The sequence below is a fragment of the Aspergillus piperis genome, assembly GCF_003184755.1.
Source record: "Aspergillus piperis CBS 112811 unplaced genomic scaffold BO85scaffold_21, whole genome shotgun sequence".
Lineage (NCBI taxonomy): Eukaryota > Fungi > Ascomycota > Eurotiomycetes > Eurotiales > Aspergillaceae > Aspergillus > Aspergillus piperis.
The window spans coordinates 392302-411714 of NW_020291611.1; the positions used below are offsets into that span (position 1 = coordinate 392302).

The window sequence follows — 19413 nt, forward strand, 5'->3', positions numbered from 1 at the left end:
TAATATAAGGCAGCTACACAGTACACACAAAGCAGTAGCAGAGTAAGCACCCTGCCCAACAGTTAATACTACTAATGATAACCAAAGAAAATTAAAAAACAATAGATACAACCCATAAACCACCATACTAAGCCAAAGCCATCCATGATTATCCCACTAAAAGTTATATTATACATTCTTTTCTATTCCTCACTCACCGACGGTGCAATGAATGCATGCATACTTTCCATTCCAATCCAATCCTATCCAATCCACAGAGAAAGATCCACATTTAGTTCATATAAGTTAGTTAGTTCCTTACTTACTTACTTAATCCATAAGTATTAGAATCCATTGGTGATAAGTTTCATCAGTATTCAATACGCCATAAAAACTACTACTAATATAAATGACATAAACTCTGCTGTTACTTACTCCTCAACTAAAACTGGGATACTTAATTGCACTAACTAAGCACGTTTTATCTACAATCAGTATCTATCAAATCAACTAAGTCCAGACGAGGGTCATTTAATAAAATCGGTAGATTTTTATGATTCATGGGACTACAGTTAGTGGTGGTTACTAATTACTACGTAGTATGCGTAACGCTTGATTGCATTGCTGGTAGGGGAGATATCATATGGTTTTGGCAATCATGCTGTTTTTGGAAAATGTTTTGTTGGTTGTTTACTGCTGTGGATACAGGTGATGAGTCGAAGTAGGTAGGTACCTGTAGGGACTATTAAGGCACCTTCTTACATGTTGTTATGGGCCTGAATAAATAGACTGTGGAGATTTGGTAGGGTACTTGAAAATGAAGTATCCGCTTGGTCACCGCAATTTTGATGCTTGGGATCTGCAATTCGAATGGACAAGTCATTCAGCATGGCTTAACTTTAACCCTCATCTAATAGAAGGATCTCCTATTGGTAGATCATATTCCATACTCAAGTACATGGCCATATTACTGCAAAAAGTAGATGATTAATGATAACGAATGTAGGTAGGCCAGCTAGATAATGCATAGATAGATGTTGGTATCCCCCAACTGGCGTATCCCGGATACGACCCCCATTTTTCTCAATCAAATCCTCCTCTATTACCATAGTTTAACAAGACAAAACTCTCCACCCAGTCGATCGTCGCACGTTTCTCGTCTCATCGTGACTGGGGATCCTGCGACGCAACACAACGCAACGCTATGCAGAATAGGCTGACTGAACACGCGCACACACAGCATTATAAAGAAAACGGTGACGAGAGCGCAGCCCCACAGCGTTGACAATAACAAAAGCATATATCTAGCAAGAGTTTTGGCGAACCGGCCAGGCCAAAATCGAATCGAACTGAGCATGCATCAAACAGGAATGAAATCGAACGACGGTTGAGGCAGACGTCCCGCGACTGCTGCCTCTTGCTATCCCAGAGTGGATGGGTTTAACCCTTGATGCTGGAGTATCCTGAATCCGGCAGGGTTGGGTCTCGAGCGTTGTTTCCGTTGCATCTCAATGAATGTCGGGAACAGGTGTAGCCGACCAGGACGATTTTCTCCTGCACCACATGGCCACGCTGGCCGTATGCTTCACACGGGTCTACCGCGTGCTGAAAGTAAAGACATCTGCACACCGAAAATCGCTCCACTAGTAGATAACACATGATGATGTGGTGGTCGTGGTCGTGGTTGTGGTAGTGGTCGACCGATGAGATGGAATTGGTGGTAGATGAAAAAGAAAGAAAAAAGACACAAATTGAAAAGATCAAACGTCCCGCGTGGTAATGAGACAGGTCTGAGGGTGGTGGTCAAGGAATGACTGAAGGGTCGAGGCGTAAAGTGGTGAGTGCGATGGAGGTGGGGAGTGGATCGCGGATGGAATCAATTATAAAAACACCGACCATTCAGGCGACCCAGGACCATGATAGAAACCAAGTTCCAAGTGACGACAATACCAAGGATCTAGAACTGGCGAGCTTGTCATTCTAAGGCGCCTTGATGCTGAATGCGACTGCAGACGGTCGATGCAAGGCATCCATAAAAGAAACCCAAAGGAACCCTTTAATTCTATGCTCGGGAACAATCTGGAAGAACTCGGTCCATCACGAACAGGACTAGCGACCAGGAAGAGTAAAGAGGGAGAAAGGGGAAAGGGGGGAAAGAAGAAAAGAGAGAGAGAGAGAGAGAGAGAGAGAGAGAGAGAGAGAGAGAGAGAGAGCGAGAGCGAGATGGAAAGGGCCACCGAGAAAGCAAAAATGTAGACAATCAAGGAAGAGGAGAGAATGGAGGGGAAAAAGAAAAGAGGGAATAGGAAAAAAGAGGGAAATGAGGAGGACCCATCCTGCCGGGCAAACGTCAACCCATAGCAGATTGGTCTATTTCGGATTTCGCAATACTCGTAGGGCAAACCGGAGTCGATCAGTGGGGGACGCTTGTCGGGCTGAAGGCCGAGTAGTGCAGAACTAGGCCACGCCCATCCATGACAGCTGATTCCGACGCTTTCCCTGCTTTACTGAGGGGTTACCGGGCACCGTTTACCCACTAGAAGGGCGCCGTTAAAGGCTCCCCGGGACCCCTGAAAGGCATGGGAGGCAGAGGATGCAGACTTGCAGAAGACCAGTCAGGTGGACATTATTGGTGAGCTGGACCTCGTGTAGAGGCTGTAGCAGAGAAGGGGAGGAGGGGAAGCCAATCCAGCTGGTGGGTTCCGCTATAGAGGATTCGCTATTGGAAATTGCTTCTCCGTGCCGTGGGCCGCTGGGAGCGAGTTCAGTGTCGGTGCGGTTCTCCGGGGAGGACCTTGGGAGCCGTAAGGCTGCAGCGGGACCCGGCCGGTGATTTGAGGGAAATTCCTTAGCCAGGAAATTAGCCCAGCAAGCGTGGATGAAGGTGGTTAGTTGTCCGAGATGGAAGAGGGGATTGGAGGAAGGCTGAGGCTGAGAAGCAACGGGGACGGAGTGGCCGGTTTGGATGAACCACTCAAAGCCAGGATGGACTGGCCCCTGGCACCGTAGGGCTGAAACTGGGATGAGCTGGACAGACGCCCGGACGGAGGAGAAGCGAGTCAACCGCGGACGATGGAGGGGGGAAAAGTGGGCATCTTGTTCGTTGCTGGGGCCCGAGCACAAGTTGCGATGGTTGACTGGTTGACTTGGTTGCCCCAAAATAGTAATCCCCGTGACTCTGACCAGATTAGGAAAATAGGGCTTAACCAAAAGATCCACCTCTGGTGGAGGCCTGAGTCAGACGCGTCAGGCAACCATCCAGTCAATTTAATTCCCCCTTCGACTTTCCCAGTCAAGAAAGTGATCAAACTTCTTCTTCAATGATTTCCAAGGGGTGTCTTGTTCGGAATGTCGGAAATTTCGGAATACTTCCAATGAAACTGCAGCTGTCAGAAGATCATGACAAATAGATTGATGAATTTATCCATGTCTGCAGTCAAGCTTTTACTGTAAGCTCATTAGGACTCCTTATGTCTATCCACATTAATTTAGTCGAGGCCGACGACCACGTGTATAGAATTAGACTTAGACTAAAAGATGACTATTCAGGCCTACTACTACTATCTATATCCTGAAACCAGCTGAAGAACCATACTAGCGAGTAGCGAGAGGATTTAAAATGCTTGCCTAAGATTGGCATCAGCCTAGAGTGTCTGGATCCCGCGGACACCGGTCATCCCAGTATTGCATACGTTGCAGCCTAGCTGATAAAGAAGTATTGAGCATTGATAGCCATCCTACTACTTTCAAACTCTGCAACAAACCGCGGACAATCCCCGAGATGAATCAAATACCAAATCGGGTAAAAGACTCAATAAGAAAAGAACTGGTCTCGATTCTTACTCTTATCGAAAATCTATATGAACCCCTATAAATTATTACAACAACCCCAACAACCCCAACCACAAACTATCGTGAAATAACCCTCTCCAAAAACTCAACCCCCTGCCTCTGCAACTCCCACGTCCTCCCTCCAACCTGCATTCCCATCGCAAACGTATGATCCTCCCCGGGCACCTCCACCATCCCACACTCGACCCCATTCTCCCTCAACACCCTCCACAGCTCCCGACTAACCTCAATACTAACCTTCGTATCACAATCCCCATGCACAATAAACGTCGGCGGAAACCCCTTGCCCACATGCACCACCGGATCAATCTCCCTCACATCCCTATCAGGATAACAAGCCTGCAAGACCGTCCCATTAGCTACCTGCGTTAGGGCGAATGCATCCCGGGGGCGGGAGAAATCCGGGCCCTTGGCCTTGCTACCGCCAGCAAGCTCTGTCTGGCCCTCCAGCGAGATAGAACTGTCCGTAGGGACGGGATATTCATCGTAGATCTTATGCAAGAATGCAGGATCGAGTGGGGGCAGGGTGCGTTGGACGTCTGGGAGAGGTTGGGTCCAGAAAGGGTGGGTAAAGTGCACGGCGCCGTAGAAGTCGAGGATTGCGGCGACGGGGCGGGGGACGGAGTAGCCCTGATATAGATTATTAGCATTGTGGATGTGCGTATGGTAGGATTAGGAAAGGAGAAAAACTTACCAATGACAATGCTAATGTACCTCCCGACGACGTCCCAAACGCCATAACCCGATCCATATCGACCCGATACCCCGCTGCATCTGCACCTGCGCCGGCAAGGAACGCATCTAACTGACCATCGTAGATCCACGCCAACAGGTCCCGGATATCAGTGATGGGCCCCTCGAGCATATTCACCTGCGGACAGAGGCGATGGTTGGGTACCACGACGATCCAGTTCCGGGCGAGGCAGTCGTCGACTTGGGGCATGGAGACCATGCGCGAGTGGCCGAGCATGAAGACGCCGCCGTGGATGTTGATCACTGTGAAGCTTTTTAGTAACTTGATATATCTAGTAGTTGCAGTGGTGGAGTTAGACGTACAAACGGGATATTTCTTCGGCGTGTCATTTTCAGTAGTAGTTGTGGTGGGTGCCGGGGGGAGGTAGATGTCGGTGGTGATTTTACTGCCGTTGGCTTCTTTGTATTGCACGGTGAGCGGGGGTGGGGGCATGGTGACGTTATTAATTGTTTGTATATTTAAATTGGAATGGTTTACTTCTTGTATCAGAGAAGAGATGTAGTTCGAGGACTGCCCCAGATTTTAAAGTAGGTCTCGGTGCTCGGGATATCCGATTGCGGGGGAAAGCTTGGACTTTCCGACGGATTTAATCCACGAGGTGAAGTTCTCTCCCGGCTATTGCTGCCGAGCATCTCACTTTAACTACATACTGCTAGCGGATAGCTATTATAGGAAGCAATATAGTGGTTTTGTGTTGGCTACAGGCTAGGGATAGGCAAGTCATCACTCATCATTCGTTTCCTATCTGAACAACGTAGCTAACATGACCTCGACGTCGCTCATTTCATTTCATCCTTCATCCACCTGGCTATACCATCAGTTCCCAGTATAGAGTGGTCCTTGTCTTTTTTTCCATATTCCTTCCCATATCTTCAACTATCCCATCTCCTCCGCGTGGCGCATCTGGCTCCTTCATGGCAGATTGCCATGATCCAGGTGGCCGGTTCTTTTTTTTTTCTTGGTTTTCTTTTTTTAAATTGCTTTCGTAGCATTTATGCTCAAGCGACTTCAATTGGCGCGGCAGGTTACTGCCAAAGGAGTGACTATCCTCTCTGATGCAAAGAGGAGGGACATCCAATGCACGGCGTGTTCGGTCTTTCGACGCGGGAAGCGACTCCCATGAGGGGTGTTCAAAATTGATCAAAGCAGGGTAAAAGCACCAACAAGTTGTTATGATTTACCTGCGCACCACGATGCCTTGACGACGGACACCGCTGCGGGCACGGCGGTACTCCTCATCACTGTCGGACTCGGAGCAGCTAGCCTCAGACGACTCGGTAACATAGCCGCATCGGCTGCCGCCACAGTCGAGCTTGACCCGGTCGCCCTTGCGAGTAATTCCGTAGCGCTCGCAGTGGCAGATCGGGGTGGGTGGGTCACTCATGGACGACAGGGAAGATGGGGAAGTGCTGCCGGATGAGCGAGACGACAGGGATGAACCAACCGAGCTGGGCGGGCTGTTGGAGAGCGAGTACTCGTCCGACAGACGGGAGTCGGCAAACCGCATGGTGAGGTCTTCCATGGTGGGGGCAAAGTCCGTCTCCCGGATTTGACGGGAAGCATAGGGCTTGGACGGCTTGGGGTGGTGGATCTTGGACGGAGAAGGAGCACGACCCTTGACGAAGTCTGTGGAGCCCCGGTGGTGCTTGGGGGCGGGCTGGGAAGACTTCTTGCCACCGGGAACATCGAGGATGTTCAACTTGCGGCCGGTGGTGGGCTCGACCGTGTACTCAACAGCGGGATCATGAGAGACATGGTAACCATCCATGATGTACTGCGGCAGGGTTAGTTAGCTTCTGGGCCATTCGAGTCAACGGGAGTCACATACGTAGTACCAGTAGCGGCCACCCAGCTTCAGCATGGAGGTCTGGAAGCGGAACTTGCCAGTCCATGCGCCTGGCTTGACATCATCCCGGGAAAGGGGGATCTGACGAGAGTAGTTGTCCCAGGAGCCGACCAGATGGACGGTCTTGACATTGGAGGAGGTGCGCAGCGAGAACTTGAGCTGAACAGCAGACATGTTGAGAGAGATTGACCAGGTTATACTAAGAATTAGATTATATGCAGCAGAATGAAGGCGTAATGGTTAAAAGTAATCGTGTCAATGGCGGGAAGTGAGTCGTCGTTATAAAAAGGCCGAGATGGAAGGGACTACCAGAGTCGATTCACGTCTAGCCTTGTGTTGGGTTGGTTGGTTGGCTGTGCAAATGTATAACAACGAGGCTTTGCTTGACAGGATCCAGTCCTTGACACGCAACCAGGAATATTAGATAGATGATGTTGTTGGAAAGAATAAAGGACAAGGCCAGCAAGTCGTCTGAGCTGATATGACAAGAACACGAGAAGTCGACCGGCGACAACGAAATGAACCGTCACGAGGTTGAATGGTTTAGAAGTATCCGAACAAGATGCAATAAAAGCAATCAAGCATTACACAGAGCACAGCTCGTGTATTGAATGGGGCAGAGTTGAGGGGGAATTGGTGGGGGGATTTTTTGATATATTGATAGTAAAAGAGGTAAGGGGAATAATTAAGATGTTAGTATAACAAGCGACGAATAGACAAACAAACAAAAAACCAGTGCAGCCAGTGCACAGGGGGGATACTTCTAAACCACGGGCAGTCAGACAAGCAAGCTTGCTGAAGAAAGAAAGAGAAGAAAGGGCAGAGAACGCCCTGGCGGCTACAGCAGCCTTTTAAGAGAGCGCCGGGGGGGAGGGAAACGAGCAGACGAGAGAGCCCGGTAGTAGAGTCAACTACTCAGTTAGTGTAATGCGTGTGATGGGATTGTCACCCGCCATCTTCTATTCTGGGAAGAGCGAGAGCAGCTCTTCGCCAGTCAAATCCCCGCTTCGTCCTCTCGCCATCCCAGCCGGCGGGTAATTCGTTGGTTTCATTGGCTTCAAGGGCAGCCGGGCCTGCAGCAGACAACCAACCATTCTCACGACTCGCCCATCCATCGACCCTCCATCTCCCCTCCATCTCCATCGCCATGCTTTTCTTCCCTTGCCGCCCTCCACGAGCACATTCTCCCGAGCCATCCCACCTATCAATAGAAACCTCGCCAGCCAATCGCACTCACACAAGAAGGGAGACGGCCTGTCACCGACATCTCCATTCTGCAGCACCGAGGAATTTTAAAGTTCGTGCACGGGATTGAGGAGAGGGGGTTGGACACGATCCCACCACTGAGAGAAGCAAGAACACCACTATAGTGACTCTACACACTCTACACTCTCTCCACTGACTCTCCACTACAATTACACCATGCAGCATCTGCCCCAATTAGGACCCTGTCATGGCCGGCTCTTACGTGCAGAATTGCCATGACATCTTTTTACCCCTCTTCTTCGTCTGCTTCTCTAGATCCAATTTCGATTCGATTCTGTAGGGACAAATCATCGTCATCCAAGTACATCGCTGCTTACACCAGCCATTCCTCCAACCATGGTCAGCAAAAAGAGGAAAGAAGGGAGGAGAAAAAAAATAAATAACAATATATAGAAGCTCGAATCAAAATCATAAACCTCTGGTCCTCTGTACGCCGGAAAATGCCGAATCGGTCTGGTCTTCGGTTGATATCACACGTTTTGGGGGGTGGAGAATTATTAGGAAAGAAAACAGTGGGGGAAAGGAAACGGAGAGGGAGAAAGAACAAAAGGCATAGAAACACCAGAAGACGGAAGAGATACCACAGAAGAGAAGAATCTGATGTACACGGGTAGTCATCTTTCCTCCCCCTCACCGCACGGACACGCCAGACCGGTTGGTAAACATGCGAGCGGCAATGTTCATCGAGGCCAGCTCTTGGAACAGAAGCTTGGCTGCATACGGAATATGCACCTGGGAGATTCGGTGCTTGTTGTTACACAGTCGACACTCGAAGAGTCCCTTCTTCAGTTTACTGTCATTCCATCATCGTTAGCTCATATCGTCAGGCAAATTCAAGGATGTCTCTCCACTTACGCAACAGGGGTCATCAAGCCACAGTCGTCGCAGATGTGCACCCGGAAGGGATCGGACACGTCGAACAACCGCTCCTTCAGGAATGCACTGGCTCCGTGCGCAATCATACAATCGCGTTCCATCTCTCCGAAACGGAGACCACCGTCACGAGCACGACCTTCCACCGGCTGTCGCGTCAAGATCTGAGTCGGTCCACGCGCACGGGCGTGAATCTTATCGTCGACCATGTGGCGCAGACGCTGGTAGTACGTCGGTCCCAGGAAGACCTGCGCAACCAGCTTGCGTCCAGTGTGTCCGTTGTACATCACCTCAAAGCCACGGGATTGGTATCCGTGCTCCCGCAGGAGACGGGAGATCGAGTCGACCGTAACGTCCGTGAAAGGCGTCGCGTCACCCTCGAACCCACGTAGCGACGACACTTTACTGAGCTGACACTCGATCAAGTGCGCGATTGTCATACGGGAGGGAATGGCATGAGGGTTGATGATCAAGTCAGGGCACACACCCTCCCGAGTGAAAGGCATGTCTTCCTGACGGTAAGTGATACCGATGGTACCCTTTTGTCCGTGACGAGAGGCGAACTTGTCTCCAATCTGGGGAATCTTGGTCGTCCTCATGCGCACCTTCACGAACTTCAGGTCATCGTTGCTCGTAGACACCAGGACCTGGTCTACAATACCGTTCTCCGTACTTCTGAGAGGAGTCGACACATCCAACTTGGTGTGGGCCTTGGTACGTTGACCGAGCTCCTCTGCTTCAGGTGCCAAGGGTGCCGTCTTACCGATGATGATATCCTCACCGGATACACGGACACCAGGAGCAATGATACCGTCTTCATCGAGCTTGTCGTAGGTACCCTTTCTCATACCGATCGTGTCCGATCTCATAGGCTTCTCGAAGCGTTCGACAACTGTCAGTCCGACCATCTTCTCGCTGTCCGTGTATGTACGGTAGAACAGACTGCGGAAAAGACCACGGTCAATGCTGCTCTGGTTCATAATAACCGAATCTTCCTGGTTGTAACCGGAATAACAGGCAATGGCAACAATGGCGTTCTGGCCGGCAGGCAGTTCACGGAACCGCAAGAATTCCATAGACCGTGTTGTCGCCAAAGGCTTCTGCGGGTAGTACAGAATGTTGGCCATGGTTTCCATGCGCTGGTCAAAGTTCGTCAGGAACACACCCATAGCTTGTTTACCCATGGCAGACTGGTAGGTGTTACGAGGAGACTGGTTGTGGTCGGGGAAAGGAATGATACTGGCGCAAACACCCAGGATCATACTGGGGTGAATCTCGCAGTGTGTCCATGTGTGTGCCTTTTGACTCAGAATAGAACGCACACGCTTGTTGGGATCGTGCAGCTCTTCCTCGGGAAGGGCATAACCGGCCTGAAGTTGCTTCGAGATCTCCAGGTCCTCTGGTGTCATCACAATCATGATTGTCTCTTCTTCCTCGGCGTCGACGTACTCAACGACACCAGACTTCACCAAACCATCCCAACCAAAGTAGCGCTCCCTGCGGTCTTCTGGATCCAGATCGGGGGGCAAGTCCTTGTCTTGCTCCAGTTTGCGGATGTGCTCCTTGTTGAGCACCAGTGAACCACAGTTCTCGCTCTTGGGATCATTGTCGACGACGTACAGTGGCCGACACACGCGTCCAGCATCGGTAAAGATCTTGAACTCTCGCTCACGAATATCACGAATCAAACTGACCTCGTGCGAGATCATGTTCCGGCGACGGAGAGAGAGCATGGTGTTCACCAGATGCGCAGGATCTCTATGGATACCCACCCAAACACCGTTGACAAACACCTTGGTCGCATTTGGCGTCACCTGCGGCTCGAATTCTTCGAGTACTTCCATGTTGCGTTGAATCATGAAATCAATAATGGGCTCACTAGGCGTACCAACAGTGATGTAGCACATGAGCGCCAAGTTCTTGACCAGACCACAAGCCTGACCTTCAGGGGTTTCAGCCGGACAAACCAGACCCCAATGGGTGTTGTGGAGCTGACGAGGTTTGGCGATCTTACCGTCTCGACCAATTGGTGTATTGGTACGACGAAGGTGGGACAACGTAGAGGCGTAGGTATAACGACTGAGCACTTGAGATACACCAGCCTTGGCGCTGGCTGCCTTCTTCTGCTCTCCCCAGTTACCCGTAGCAAGAGCGTACTTCAGACCTCCTGTCAAGGTGCTGGCCTTGATACCAATGTTCAAGTAGATCTCCCTGTTCGTCTCCACGCATCTTTGCACGTACCGCTGAAGGTCACGGGTGACACGAGTGAACAGAACTCGGAAGAGGTTTGCAAGAAGAGGACCAGCCAAGTCGAGACGCTTCTTACCGAAGTGATCACGATCATCGACATCACGACGGCCCAAGGCACACTGCAGAAGTCTGTGCACCATGTAACCCAAGAAGAAGGCTTTCCGGGTCTCACTACCTTCGCTCTGAGAAATGTGGGGAAGGAACTCCTTTTGCATGATTTCGCGTGCGTATCTGACACGACGCTCGTGGTTCATACTAGACTGAGAAGAACCACGCTTGGCAATGAAATCCAGCGCCACCTCACGGTCCTGGATAACGAAACCTTCCTCAATACAAGGCTTCAGCATCTCCAACATCGGTGTGTCATTCCGGTCGTAGCAAATGTGGTTCAGAATATCTTCATCAGAAACCACACCGAGGGCTCTGAAAACGACGACGATGGGGATGTCGGTCTTCACGTAAGGCAAGGTCGACCGAATTGTAGGACCAAATCCACCCTTGGCACTGTCACCCTTGGCAAACAGCTTCAGGGACAACTGAGAAAGAAGTCGTGATCCCTTCTCGACAGCACTCCGAATTTCCGCGACATAGGGCGTGGGACTAGGCGGTGCCTTCTTGAAGACTTGAACCGTGTTTCCAGCACTGCGCTCTTGGGCGATCAACACCTTTTCACTTCCGTTGATAATGAAATAACCACCAGAGTCGTAAGGGCACTCGTTCCAGTTGTAAAGAGCTTGCTCGCTCAAATCCTTGAGGATACAGTACTTGGACTTGAGCATGATTGGCATCTTTCCAATGAAAACGGTCTCCTCCTTCGCCTGGTCAGCAGGCAGCTCCTTCTGCTCCCACTGCAGGTAAGTCCCGTGAGCTTTTCTATCCTCATTCGATTCACCCATATCATCCTCATCTCGGTCCGCGACCAGACGTTCACGACCTTCCATGATCTTCTTCGTAACACCGAGATAAAGGGGACTAGCGTATGTAAGATTACGCAGGCGAGCCTCCTGGGGCAACATGATAGTGGTCGCACCATCACCCTCAGTCACGGACGGTCGAGAGAGCATGACGGTTCCAAACTTCAGCTCGTATCGGCGGACAACCACGGGATCGACTTCATCTTCGGAGGGAGGGAGAGTTTGGTCGAGTGTTACTTGGCCTTGTTCCTCCACCAGCTCCTGCATTGTCGAGGAGATAAATTCATCAAAAGAGTCCAGCTGTTGTGACACTAGACCCTTGGTGTCGAAGAAGGACGAAATGACCGTCCAGCAATCCTCCGAGGTGATGCCCTCGTCCATATCGTCGTAGTACTCATCCTCGTAAGCATCTTCGTAGTCGGCCATCTTGGCGGATATGGGTCGTAAACGCAATGAAAAACCGCTGTCGATAGGACAATGAGCGCAAAGGGCGCGACGCGCTCGGCGGAAAAGATCCCACTCGAGGTTGTTGGACGACTGGCGTAAGTAGAATGCAGCGAAGCAATCGTCCTGGATGTGACAGGTGAGGCCAATAAGCCGGAAGCCTCAGATGGATGGAAGAAAGAGAGATCCCAGGCCACCGGTGATGCTGGTGAAGGGAGCAGCTGGGGTGCTTCGACTCTCTCCGGGCGCTGATGGATCTTGCCTTGGAAAGAGCCGCCACTAGCCTCGACCGCCTTCTGGCGCTAAGCTGTGAGCTAGTCCTGATTAGTAAATCACGTGATATGTGAAACAATTCACGCTGCTGGTAATACTTCACTTTTTACTCACATTATTAACTATTACTGTGAACATTTACGAAAGGAATCAATGACAAGAATTGGCGCAGTATGGTACGCGATATGTTATTATACACAATGATTACAGGAACTGTAGAAGCGTTTCCAGCATCTCCTTACTATCCTTCTCGCCGGGCTCATCCTCAGAGAGCCCTTCCATTTGCTCTGTTCATTCATTTAGCACAAGATCCAGACGGTATAGAAGGCGTAGGGGCCAGAACTTACCCTGTAAGGTTCGTCTAATCAGTGACAAATCTTCGTCGCGGTCAGCCAGAAGGGACACAATCTTCTTTTTTGCCCCGTCATCTTCGGCCACCAACCAGGCCAAAATGACATCAATAAGCTTTGGGTACTGTTAGTTTGTACTGCAGCAACGGGGTATTCCGGAGAGCAAACCTGTAAAGAAAATAGACCGGCATCGAATCGCCTGGACAGCCACTCGGCCGCCATGATCTCTTGTTCCTCTTCCGTGAAGTTCTTTCGTTCTTTCTCGATAGCTTGCTCGACCGGTGTCACTCGTTGGGCATACTCCCGGCGCAACTTGATGAGCTTTTCGATCTTCTCGTAGTCCTTCTCCATAAACTTGGCTAGTGTACGAATCCGTGGTGCGGAACCGCCCGGAAGTAAGCGCAGCAGCGAAGCGAAAATGCCCAGCAGATGCTCCGTCGTTTCATTGTCTTGCTATAGGGGTTTAGCTCTAGCCCATATTCTATGATATCGGTGACACATACCTTCTTTTTGAACATCCCAAATACTGTACTCAAGCATGCTGCTTCAACAAAGCGTTCACATGCAGGAGCGCCTGCCATGCCTCCTAGGGCATGGTCCAGGAGTCGTAGAGCCCGTTGCTTGCTGAACTTGCCCTCCTTCAACATGATTTGCGCAAGCTCAACACCTTCAGCTTCCAGGAATTTTTCCTTGCCGTAATCCTCGTTCACAAGGTAGTTCAAGCTGCCAAACAAGTTCTCCACATATTCCTCTTCGTCGGAATCTTTTTCGGGATCACGCTTGCGGTATGCACTAAGCAATTGCAGGAGAATCTCAACACCATCCAGGCTGACGACCTTCTCCCTGTTCTTGGGAGTTGATTGTAGCAGAATGGCAAGTATTTCTGCTGCATATTGCTGGTTTTGAGCCACTGGCCTTTCCTTCTTCTGTATACGAGCGATAAGCCAAGATAACAGGTTGGGGTCTTGCCCTATCTTCTCTGCGATGAACGTTTGCGAAGCAATGTTTTCCAAGACGTCTACAATGTAATCAGTATACCTGTCGCGTACTTTATCCGGGATAACTCACTTAGTACGTAGTACACGCCTGCCCTGTCGACCTCGGATCCTTCGTCAAGTCGCGAAAGGTTTTGTGCCAAGAGCTCGATAAGTTCGGCATCCAACTAGACTAGTAAGTATTCATTCAAGCAGAGCTCGGAAGTAGTATACCATTGCGTTCACCAAACTGTCCCATTGTTCTTGATCGGCCTCCACATCTTCATCCGTCAACTCGCCAATGATCTGGATCACATCAATTGCAATATCGGCATTCTCGTGTGAAAGCAGCGACATAAGCGAGCCTACACAGCCCAGCTTTGCGAATTCGCTATATAAATATGAATTCTCGGAGAGGATGGAGAGGCTCTTGATTTCGGTATCGAGATCTGCTTCCGAGGCCATGAATCTAGGTATATCAGCATAATTGTTCATATCAGTATCTACCTTGCGAACCGTACTTTTGAGGATCATTTTCAAACTTTCCGCGCAATTCGGCGTTCTTCGAGATCTTCTTTTCGAAGTTGAGGGCGAAACGTCGCAGCCAGGTAACGTCGAACTTCTCTGGCTATAGCTACTTCAGCAAACGAGCCCACGGAGCACAGCGAATAACAATTCCTTACCGCAACATCTGCTTCCTCGTGTTGATCAATATATTGCATAGCCTCCGCCGTTTGACGCTCCATGCCGCCGCCGAAGAAGCGTCCTTCTTCGTCATCTGGGATATCCTCGGCGTCGAAATCGGGAGGTAGTTCAGGACCCGCGTAGCCATCATCCTCGTCGCCCTCATCCTCTACCATGGGCGCCTTTCCTTTTGATTTCACATCACCATCCGCATCTAGTTTAGCAGCTTTGTAGAGCTCGTCTTGGTCGCAAGTCAGCCGCTGTCAAGTCAAGTTGGACGTGAAGGAGATGAACGCACTCGGGTCTTTCGCGGAATCTAGTTTGCGCTTGGCACTTGCTGCCGAGGAGGGTTTCTAGATTGTCAGCGCTATTATAACAAGTCACTTCATAGATAGTTTACCTTGAAGAGCTCATCGATGCTCGTCATGGTTGCGGCTTGCGCAGCTGGAGAGGCAGAGCGGAAAAGCACTTCAGACCCAACCACCAACACGGATTCAAATAAGGGCCAATAGAGCAGAGAAAGGCGACTCTGCAGAGGAAATATCGCCTATGAATTGATTGTTATAGATCCCTTCTTGCGGACCTCTTTTCGATCAACTGGTCGCGCAGCAGGTCCGAAGAAGATACGGGAACCGCGATAAGCTAAAAGTGCAGCCGCCAAGGACCGAAAGATTTCTCGGAGTTCTCATCATTCCCGGCCTCACCCTGCCATCGACCATCGTCATTCTCGCTGTCAATACACCTTTTTATCTCAAGGACATCACCTATCCTACATCTTTAATACATCTTCAAAATGGTTCCCAGACAGCGTGTCGTCTCTGGCCGTCAGCAGAAGAGCTTCTTCAGCACTGCCTATGACGAAGTCACCCACCCCGAGAATGCTACCATTGTGAGAAGCGTTCTGGTCTTCGGCGTAAGTTCAACAATCCTGGCGAGATCTGTACAGGCTGTACAATATCAAGGATGATCTAATACCAATGTGTGTACAGGCCGGCGTCGCTTTCCTCTACAGCAGCCTCAGCGAGCTCCTCCTTCCTCCGTAAGTCGAGACTCGATCCCATCCATCGCAGTCACTGGAATGAATTTCGGCAATCGAGAAACTATTACTGACGGAAGAAGTATGTAAACGGATCTTCGCATGTTCGTCTGCATGTCCCTGTGATATGAAATTATCAGCTGTCTCGAAGGGTTGTCGATGTCGACCACGATACGCGGACAAAATTTCCTACTTCTTTCTCTGAATTCGATTCTAATGAATACGTGTATTATACTGTGTGCTTCATGGGCATATATGGGCTTCAACGTTATGTGGCTAGGCTTGTCATCGGGTCCGTGAAGGATCAACATTATGTGGCGTTGGAATAGATATGATCTCCGGAACATTTCCCGGTCTCTCCTCCGCATAATTACATATGCTTTACAGGGCTTCTGCTCTGTGGCTGTCTTATCTCTTCATATCTCATCACTGGTCAGGTAACTCAGGGCTTTTGTAGATGGTCACATCTGTGAATCGGACCATGAGTGTCAATTGAACAGTCAGTAGCGGTGGTTCCAATGTGTAGTTATGGCTTTTGAATGACGGACTTGCTCGTGATAGGAGTCGAACAAAAATGTAGTCTTAAGCCAGATATATCAATTGATGAGATATTCAGCAATCATTCGCCGGTGAGGTGGGCTCCTCTTTTCTGCAGAATGCAATGCTATGAAATGGTAATGCCAAGACTTATAGTCGCCCTGTTGAATGTTTTTAGTCTGAAGAAACAACACCAGTGAGCAGTCAAATGCCTGAGGCATCAAGATGGCAATATGACCGCCGCGGGCGCTAAGACGAAGTTCTGGACAGCGAGTATCTTCCATTCAACATCGCTCCACTCAATAGTACCCAACAATCCAGCGTATCAGCGAATAAACTCTCTCCTATAACAGCGCTTATTTAAGCGGCTAGCATCTCTCATAGGTTATCAAATTGGCGGGGAAGCCCGCAATAGTCCCCACATCCGGCCGGGTCCCGAACACCGCCTTCTTTAGTGCTGGGGGGAAGACAGTCCATGGCTGTCTATTACCAACCAACCCCGGACGGAAGACACGGCAACGATAGGCAACTGCTAACTTCCGACCCTCTCATGCTGAATGTGATCTCCTGCACAGCTGCCAATGCCGTTGGCTTTGCTTTTTTACTAGCATGTTGACCGCCAAGCGCAAGCCGTCAAGTGCGGACTTGGGAGATGATAGACCCGTGGCGAAGAGAAGTAACAGCCTGAGCCACAATGCTCATGCGCCTTGGTTGCAAGACTCCAGACCTTCTCGGGGCTGGCGGACTCTGGGAGATCGTGGGGTACGGACTTCGCTGCCTCTAGAAAATATGGTCTCGACTGTGCGGGATCTCATTGACCCTGATTTCGACCCTCTTATTGCTCTTCTGGACGATGAACCGCGCTTCTTAAAGCCTCTCCCGTCTCGCATACCGCCGGAAGACCTAGAATTCTTGCGTTTTCGGGAGGCTTTGTCGATTCCAGAGAGCGGTCTGCGGAATGAGCTGCTGCGATGCTATATCAAATGGGTGCATAGCTTCATGCCGGTCTTGAATCTACAGGAATTCCTCCGATGCGTCGCGGAAAATGACCCCAACGGTAATATTAGTCTCCTGCTGTTTCAAGCAGTCATGTTCGTGGCGACAGCCTTCATCGATCTGCATCATTTGCAGGCCGCTGGGTATGCCACTCGGAAAATTGCCCGTAATGTTTTCTTTACGCGATTAAGGGTATGTCTCGCTTGATAGTTCATCCGTGTCTTTAGCTAACCAGTCAATATAGCTCCTCTATTCACTTGACTGCGAAGATGATCGTATAGTCATACTGCAAACTCTACTACTTATGACTTATTGGTCTGACCATCAAAATAATCCGCAAAGAGATATCTGGGACTGGATTGGTGTCTGCAATATACATGCACATTCGATCGGATTAAATAGAGACCCTTCATCATCGACCGATATGGACCCGAGGATTAAAAGGCTGAGGACCCGAATTTGGTGGAGCTTGTACTCGCGAGACCGTCTCATTGCGATGGGGCTAAGACGCCCGACCCAGGTGAACGAAGGGACAAGCAATGTCCCCATGTTGAAGCTCGAAGACTTTGACTTCGAGCCGTTCCACCCTAGCGTGATTGAGAAGTTCCGCTGTCGTCAGCTGGAAGATGTTACTCACCAAAAGCGTCTGGCAACCATGTTCATCGAAAAGGCTAAACTATGCCAATGCATCGGACGGGTTTTGTTCGCTCAGTATACCCCATCACAGTGTCAATTTGGTGTGACAACACGAACTACCATCAGCCTAATTCCTCGACAGGCATCAGAATCGGAGTTAGCACGATGCAGTCAGCGGTTGGAATCCTGGTTGAGTGCACTACCCAAAGACGCACAATTCATTCCTGCATCAAGGACAAACTTCCACGATGGAGAAGACGTCCTTCTTCTCCACGGTGCCATGGTACGAATGCTGTATCATGCGACCACAAGCGCGCTGCATCGTCCTTGGGCCTTCACGCCCAACAAGGATCAGTCCAAAGCACGCAGGGAGTTAATTCAAACTGCGCAAACAAAGATGCATGACGCCGCAGTCGGTATCACACATATCATCCAAGGTCTCAATCAGCTAAACCTCACGCGATTCCTCCCCCAATCCGGTGTGACTGTCATCATCCCAGCCGCTGTGGCCCATCTGGCAAACTCCTCATCTGGCAATCCCGCCACCCGAGAATCCAGCATCTACAACTTTCAGCGCTGCATCCAAGTGCTGCAAGGCCTTAGAGACATCTACCCTGCAGCAGACATGGAGGTCGCAAACATCGAAGCGGCAGTTAAGCTCCAGTCGGACAGCGCAAACACCTTCCTCCGAATCATGCAATATACCAACAACTCCGGTTCTATACCACAAGGCCAGTCACCAGAACAAGCACGAAAGCACAGCACCATCTCAAACCCGCACACCATAGCATCAGCAGAAGACCGAACCTCTAACCACTGGACGCCTCCCCGAGACGACCCCGACCCAACCAACAACCACAAACAACCCGGACCTCATCATTCAGCCAGTCCAACCAAGCAACAACTACAACAGCAGCGCACACCACCCAAACGCCACAGCAGCACAATCAACCCACCCCCAATGTTCAACAGCAACTCTACCACCACCACCAACATAAACCATCCCACCAACCCCCTCCCCAAACAAGCCGAACCCACCCCACCCAACGACTTCGACGACGACCCCATATCCAACTTCCTCAACGACAACAACAACAACCCCACCATCTCCCCCCGAAACACCCATCCCCAACCCAATCCCACCTTCGACCAACCCTCCGACCAATTCCCCTTCGACTTCGACCTCGACCTCGACTCCTTCGCCGCCGACTTCCCGCCCCAACCCCAACCACCCACCAACCTCAACCCCACCTCTACTACTTCCAACCCCGACGCCTCCCCAGACCTCGACATCGATTGGGCCAGCGAGCTCCTCAGATGGACTGGACCTGGTCCGGAGGACGCATTAACCAATAACAATGATTTGTTCTCGCCGTTTGCGCCGACTCATAATGTTGTCAGTACGCCCGGGCAGAGGTCTATGAGCCATGTGACTGGGGATATTACGGGGGATTTGGATAGGGATTTGGGGTTTGTTCCGTCTGATGAGGAGATGTTTTAGGTTTTTGTTATTTGGATGTGGTGTGGTGTGGTGGGGTGGTTTTGTGTTCAGTGTAAATATATATAAATAGTTTATTTAAGTCGCGGAAGTGGTGCGTGCGTACGGATAGACGCGCCCTGTAAATATATCTTCGGTGCTTGCCCTCAGGCAGTTCAGTCCCAATTACTAGTACTAGTAAGTCATAGTATTGAGACTTATAAATGAGGAATGGTACACTACTTATTAGTACTACTACTACTAGGTGAATA

The 19413-nt window shown here is 50.2% G+C and overlaps 5 protein-coding genes across 5 annotated transcripts; 2 read left to right on the forward strand and 3 right to left on the reverse strand.

Annotated features, from left to right (window-relative positions):
- Positions 1–3595: 3595 nt before the first annotated feature.
- Positions 3596–5389, reverse strand: BO85DRAFT_147353 (uncharacterized protein). Its single transcript, XM_025654116.1, has 3 exons — positions 4888–5389; positions 4526–4827; positions 3596–4461 (listed from the first exon to the last, which is right to left on the reverse strand). Exons 1-3 carry the CDS (start codon positions 5015–5017, stop codon positions 3889–3891), a joined length of 1005 nt encoding a protein of 334 aa, XP_025511857.1. The 5' UTR covers positions 5018–5389; the 3' UTR covers positions 3596–3888.
- On the reverse strand, positions 5390–6997 carry esdC (GTP-binding protein EsdC). The gene is made up of 2 exons (XM_025654117.1): positions 6414–6997; positions 5390–6359 (listed from the first exon to the last, which is right to left on the reverse strand). The coding sequence occupies exons 1-2, from the start codon at positions 6603–6605 to the stop codon at positions 5763–5765; spliced, it is 789 nt and encodes a 262-aa protein (XP_025511858.1). The 5' UTR covers positions 6606–6997; the 3' UTR covers positions 5390–5762.
- A 1330-nt stretch (positions 6998–8327) lies between these two features.
- On the reverse strand, positions 8328–14886 carry BO85DRAFT_441868 (DNA-directed RNA polymerase II core subunit RPB2; the record flags this gene model as incomplete). The annotated part of the gene is made up of 13 exons (XM_025658818.1): positions 8328–8490; positions 8553–12271; positions 12566–12573; positions 12694–12738; positions 12799–12925; positions 12970–13254; positions 13305–13819; positions 13870–13963; positions 14010–14244; positions 14297–14403; positions 14459–14700; positions 14758–14812; positions 14860–14886. The coding sequence occupies 13 exons, from the start codon at positions 14884–14886 to the stop codon at positions 8328–8330; spliced, it is 5622 nt and encodes a 1873-aa protein (XP_025511859.1).
- A 366-nt stretch (positions 14887–15252) lies between these two features.
- BO85DRAFT_491664 (putative TOM core complex subunit Tom6) lies at positions 15253–15502 on the forward strand (the record flags this gene model as incomplete). The annotated part of the gene is made up of 2 exons (XM_025663728.1): positions 15253–15372; positions 15449–15502. The coding sequence occupies 2 exons, from the start codon at positions 15253–15255 to the stop codon at positions 15500–15502; spliced, it is 174 nt and encodes a 57-aa protein (XP_025511860.1).
- Positions 15503–16341: 839 nt separating this feature from the next.
- On the forward strand, positions 16342–19320 carry BO85DRAFT_452789 (transcription factor domain-containing protein). Its single transcript, XM_025660906.1, has 2 exons — positions 16342–17220; positions 17273–19320. Exons 1-2 carry the CDS (start codon positions 16642–16644, stop codon positions 19163–19165), a joined length of 2472 nt encoding a protein of 823 aa, XP_025511861.1. The 5' UTR covers positions 16342–16641; the 3' UTR covers positions 19166–19320.
- The last annotated feature ends 93 nt before the right edge of the window (positions 19321–19413 follow it).